At 50.5% G+C, this 6,032-nt stretch overlaps 1 protein-coding gene across 6 annotated transcripts in view; it reads right to left on the bottom strand.

The window, feature by feature from the left end:
• Nucleotides 1–219: 219 nt before the first annotated feature.
• Nucleotides 220–6,032, bottom strand: part of RBM47 (RNA binding motif protein 47) — a 98,105-nt gene continuing 92,292 nt past the window's right edge. For all 6 annotated transcript variants that reach the window (XM_054163864.1, XM_054163851.1, XM_054163859.1 and 3 more), the window contains 2 exons: nucleotides 2,528–2,730; nucleotides 220–604 (listed from right to left, as the gene is read on the bottom strand). In XM_054163864.1, the coding sequence (XP_054019839.1) occupies nucleotides 347–604; nucleotides 2,528–2,730 (461 nt within the window). In that variant the 3' untranslated portion in view covers nucleotides 220–346. The remainder of the gene's footprint in view (nucleotides 605–2,527; nucleotides 2,731–6,032) is intronic.

Genomic DNA, 6,032 nt, shown 5'->3' with positions numbered 1-6,032 from the left:
AACCATAGTAAAGACCTTCTGCAACCCCGCTGGGATGCATATAAATGCAGGTCAGTGGTGGGCTGGGTGCACCGAGGTCCTTTAGAAATGTATGAATATGTATTAAGGTTTAAAAACAGCCTACAAAAGTTAGTGAAAACTTCAAGCATAGAAAATATTTTGAACACTTTTTTTTTTTCCTTTTCTTTCTTTTTTTCCTATTTTTTTTTTTTTCTATGACAATTCTTCACTTTCTGCATCGGTTTACCGAGCTCCACCAAAGTTTACTCCCTCTCTCAGCCCAGTTCTTTCTTCATAAATAGTAAAGTGTTCCTTCAGTGTGTGGTTTCTCTGCCGCCCGACAGTCTCAGTACGTTTGGTAGACGTCGTGGATGGGGACCTGGATGGTGGCAGCGGGGAAGGCTGGGGGGATGTAGCCGGCGTACCCCCCGTAGGCGGCGGCGGCGGCAGCGGCAGCGGCGGCGGCGTTCTTCTGTAGCGTGGCGATCGTGGCGGTGGCTGCGGCCGGCGCCGCGAACGGCACGTAACTTGTCCCGTAAATGCCGGCGGCGGGGATCCGCTGTACGTTGGGAGCCATGGTGTACACCGGTGTGATGGGACGGCCCTGCCAGGAAAGCATCGCCTTCAGACCTCAAAGAAAGCGGCTGACCCGCTGCGACATCCCCTTTCCACCTCCTGAGCTGAGAACGACCCCGGAAGTGGGGATGAGGATGGGAGGGGAGGCAGCTTATGTTGAGCTTATCCACCAGCACTCTCAAGTCCTTCTCCTGAGAGCACCCCTGAAGAAAAGGACTTGGGGGTGCTGGTGTGGATGAGACGCTCAACATGAGCCACCGGTGTACACTTGCAGCCCAGAAAGCCAACCAGAGCCTGGGCTGCATCAAGAGAAGCATATCCAGCAGGTGGAGTGAGGTGATTCTCCCCCTCTGCTCCACTCTGGTAAGACCCCACCTGGAGTACTGCATCCAGTTCTAGAGCCCCTATTACAAGAAGGATCTAGACGTGTTGGAAGGTGTCCAGAGAAGGGCCACGAGGATGATCAGAGGGCTGGAGCTCCTCTTCTATGAGGATAGATTGAGAGATTTGGGTCTATTCAGTTTGGAGAAGAGAAGGCTCTGAGGAGACCTAATTGTGGCCTTCCACTATCACAGTATCACTAAGGCTGGAAGAGACCTCAAGGATCATCAAGTCCAACCTGTCTCCACAGACCCCATGACTAAACCATGGCACCAAGTGCCACGTCCAATCTCCTCTTGAACACCTCCAGGGACAGTGACTCCACCACCTCCCTGGGCAGCCCATTCCAATGATGAATGACCCTCTCCGTGAAGAACTTTCTCCTCACCTCGAGCCTAAACTTTACCTGGCACAGCTTGAGACTGTGTCCCCTTGTTCTGGTGCTGGTTGCTAGAGAGAAGAGACCAAGCCCTTCCTGTCTACAACCACCTTTCAGGTAGTTGTAGAGAGCAATGAGGTCACCCCTGAGCCTCCTCTTCTCCAGGCTAAACAATCCCAGTTCCCTCAGCCTCTCCTCATAGGGCTTGTGCTCAAGGCCTCTCACCAGCCTCATTGCCCTTCTCTGGACACCTTCAAGTCCATGCTCTTTAACATCTTTATTGATGATCTGGATGAGGGCATTGACTCCATCATCAGTAAATTTGCAGATGACACCAAGCTGGGGGCAGGAGTTGATCTGCTGGATGGTAGAGAGGCTCTGCAGAGGGACCTCGACAGGCTGGGCAGATGGGCAGAGTCCAACGGCATGAGATTGAACACATCCAAGTGCCGGGTTCTGCACATTGGCCACAGCAACCCCATGCAGAGCTACAGGCTGGGGTCAGAGTGGCTGGAAAGCAGCCAGGTGGAGAGGGACCTGGGGCTGCTGGTTGATGGTAGGCTAAACATGAGCCTGCAGTGTGCCCAGGCAGCCAGGAGGGCCAATGGCATCCTGGCCTGCATCAGGAACAGTGTGGCCAGCAGGAGCAGGGAGGTCATTCTGCCCCTGTACACTGCACTGGTTAGGCCGCACCTTGAGCACTGTGTCCAGTTCTGGGCAGTGATGGTGACTCCACCACCTCCCTGGGCAGCCCATTCCAATGGACAATCTCTTTTTCTGTGAATAACTTTTTTCTATGGTCGAGTCTAAACTTCCCCTTGCACAGCTTGAAACTGTGTCTTCTTGTTCTGGTGCTGGTTGCCTGGGAGATGAGGTACTTCAGGATATGGTTTAGTGGTCACAGTAGTTGGGTTACAGTTGGACTTGATGATCTTAAAGGTTTTATCCAACCTTTATGATTGTGTGATCGTGGGGGGCTGTTCCCTCTCTTCAAATTTGGGTCTCCCATAGTGGTAGCAGGTGACATGAGCTGCAAGGCTGTTGGGCACCGTAAGATCCTCAACAGCATCTCTTGAAGTGGAGCCTGGCAAGAGGCCAGGCTTTCCCCTCACTGCAGGCATGCAGGGGAGGATGAATGGGAAGCAGGATGTGTGGGATGTAGAGGAAGCAGGACTTACGCTCTGAACTCACCTGGAAGGGGGGAGGCGTAGAGACCGCCGGTATTACAGCTGCAGCTGCGGCTGCTGCGGCTGCTGCCGCGCTGGCCGGGTCCTGCTGCACTGCTATAGGGTTGATGATGTGCTCAACAGGGTGGATTTTGCCATCTTCCATCATCTTGGCCGGCGGCGCAGCCTGAAACATGGAGTACTGGGCACCAATGGCAGGGATGGCCACTAGGAGAGACCAGACACATCAGGTGTGTTGGGAGAGGGTTTAACAGGACCTCATCTCAAGAAGCCCTCCCTCCTGGCTGCACCAGCTCTCCCACAGCTTTCATCAGGGCTGGCAGCCCCATGTGCCAGTGGGCACCTGGGACACCTCTGCACTTCCCAAGGGTGGGAGCACTGTGGGTGACAGTGATGGGGCTCAGTGTTGCCTGCTCTGCCCAGCGCTTCTCTCCTTGCTGCCAGCAGCAGTGTCCCACGGCCAGGGTCCTGCTGGGAACTAGGGGCTATGACACAGATTTACAGAGCCCCTTCTGACAACTACTGTCCTCCATGCTAGCAAAGACTGTGCCCTTAGTACAGGGGTGGGTGGGAGCAGGTCCTGTCCCAGTGGGGTCCCTGCTTCAGCTGGGGGGATCAAGGGACTTGTAGATGCCACAGGCAGAGCTGCTCCTGGAAAGAAAAGTGTGGTTTGTACTGCAGAAGTTGCAGGCAGCAGCTGGTCCAGTGAACATGCTGCCCTTTGGCCAACCTGTGGAAGATCAACTCATTTACTATTATGCATCTCCCAGGACTAATGTCTAAATATGTTTTGTCTCATGTCTCTTCTACAGGATCAATCTCTTTAATGACACCAAAACCAACCAACCAACCAAAACAGAAGACAGAAAGAAAAAGAAAAAGGGAATTGCTCTTTAGCCAATTCTCCCTCAGGCCAAAATGGGACAATGCAAAATAAATTACAGCTCTGGTCTTTCAGACAAAGATGGTGAGTCTGTATGTGGTCCAAAACGGAGCTTTGTGGCACCGCTTAGGGAAGAAGTGTGCTTTGCTGAACATTCCCAATGATCACAATAACTGGACATGAGCCAGCAAAGTATTCTTGCAGCCCAGAAGATCAGCTGTATCCTAGGCTTCATCAAAAACATTGCCAGCACGTCAAGGTAGGTGATTCTGTCTACCTAATCTACTCTGGTGAGACCTCACCTGATGGACTGAGTTCAGCTCTCTGGATGTCAGCACAAAAAAGAGCTGGATTTGTTAGAGTGGGTTAAGAAGGGGCACAACACTGATCAGAAGGCTGAAACACCTCTTCTATAAGGCAAAGATGAGAAGGTTGAGGTTGTCCAACCTGGAGAGGAGAAAGCTCTGGGGAGACTTTATAATAGCCTCCCAATATCTAAATGGGGCTTATAAGAAAGATGAGGACAGACTTTTTAGTAGGGCCTGTAGTGACAGGACAAGGAGTAACAGATTTAAACTGAAAGAAGGCAGACTGGACATAAGGAAGGAATACATTATGATAAGAGTGATGAGACTGGGATGAGTTGCCCAGAAAAGTTGTGGATGCCCCACCATTTGAAGTATTCAAGTTCAGGTTGCATGGAGCTTTGAGCATCTTGACCTAGTGAAAGATGTCTCTGCCAATGATGGGGGAGTTGGACTAGATGAACTTTAAAGGTGCTTTCCCACCAAAACCATTCTGTGATGCTATGATTTCCATCATTACCTCATAGTGCACACTTCAGCATTCAGCTTGTGAGCCTTTCAGCAGCAAGGAAAACTGAGGAATTAACAAATGATGGACTAAGAGGTGATGCTGGCATCTATGGGAAGTGCAGCCTGTCAGTCAGAAAGGAAGCCAAATATGAAAGACTCCACTGAAAAGAAACTTTGCAGCATGGATGTGTGTAATTCTGCCTTTGAGAAGGACAAGTGCCAGCAGGCACAACACTCCTTTTGATCCTGGAGACTGCAACAAGGGATCTGATCAGGCGCCTTTCAAGCAGACATGTTTCCACTTCACTTTTCTCCAGCAGAGCCCTCTACCCATGAGCTTTCCCAGTTCTCCTTCCACACCAAGCCTACCTGGTCAGCTTAGGTACTGGGGTGACCATTTGCAATGAACTGAGCTTTAAGGTTGTTCTAAATGGTAGGAAACTTTTCCTCTGATAATGTGCTTTCAGAGCTATACCCTCTTAATAACAAAGGCAAGTCTTGCATGTGGTACCTCTTACTAGATCTTCTGAGCTGGTTGGGGAGAACAGGCCAGCTGCTTCTGTGCTGGAACCACATGAGAGGGGAAGACCTGCTGAAGAAATCTGAATTTCAACATGCTTCAAGTGTAAAAACACTTAAGACTTGAGCTTCAGGCTCTTGTTTGGCAGTCAGCTGAATGACAGACACCAAGAGGTGTGCATGTCAGACCCCACTTTTCAAGCATCCTTTAGCAATACCTGGAATTCCTGAAGTCTCTTTGCAAACACACCTAGTGGGCATATTTTCTGCTTCTGAGTGGGTAGTTTTCTCAGGAAGTCTGATCTTCCTTTGGAAATGGCTCTAATCTTAACAGCCCTATTTTGTCTCTAGATTTCTTCTCGTATTGTCCCATCCAGCTGTAAGGAAGAACTCTTCACAGCCTTCATTAGATGCAGGCTGTAGTTTCCATTGACAGTACAGAACATGGTTTGGGAAACCATTGTTATTAAACATAATTTAGGTCTTGCCCTTACAATTTACTTGGAGAGATGAATGAGAGGAAGAGCTGAGGACTTCTGCAAGAAGGCTTGCCCCTGTCACCTGCAAAGACCTCCTTCTTCAGTCTGCATTTCCAAATAAAAATCTTTCCCAACAGGATCTTGAGGGATTGCAGGGCTTCAGCCTTCACCCTGTTCACCCAGGAAGGACAAGGGCTGGATACTCAGCTGAGGATGTGGCAGGAGGGGTTGATCCCTGTCCTGGCCCTTAGGCCAGGTTTCTGTGGCCCAGCAGAGAGCTCTCCTGTAGATGTTGCATCACTGCAAGCCAGCCTTCAAGAGCTCATTGCATTGCTCCTTTCCCATGCTGCTGATGGTGATGGAGGAGCTTGCTTCAGCCAGGGACTTTTCTGCAATGAGAAAGCCCCAGGTCCTTTGCCCAGCCTTGCAGTACCAGAGAAATGTGAACTAAGCAGGGGAGAGATCTGACTTGGCTAGAAATGTGTGGTGGGAATCTCCCAGGGTGAGATCATCATTGAATAAATTAAAAGAAGGGAAGATTGCTCTTAGTCACCACACTCTAGACGGAGAGGAAAGTCTGCTTCTACCTGAGTAGATCCAAAAGGAAACAGGAGGGGTGGGCACAGCTTCAGCCTTTTTACTTCTGCTTGAATAGCTCCCAGATGCTCAGGTCCCACTGTGTGCCTCTTGTTTATGGAAACCCCAGCCAGGGCCAGGAGGCATCTGGCACAGGGGAAGTGCTGAGCCCTGGCTCCAGTACTGTCCCCAGTACTGTTGCAGTCTGTTGCAGCCATGGCCCTGGAAGCATCTGTG

The sequence above is a fragment of the Dryobates pubescens genome, chromosome 1 (assembly GCF_014839835.1).
Source record: "Dryobates pubescens isolate bDryPub1 chromosome 1, bDryPub1.pri, whole genome shotgun sequence".
NCBI classification, from domain to species: Eukaryota; Metazoa; Chordata; class Aves; order Piciformes; family Picidae; genus Dryobates; species Dryobates pubescens.
The sequence above is the reverse complement of the archived record's forward strand: the minus strand, read 5'-3'. Positions and strand labels throughout refer to the sequence as shown.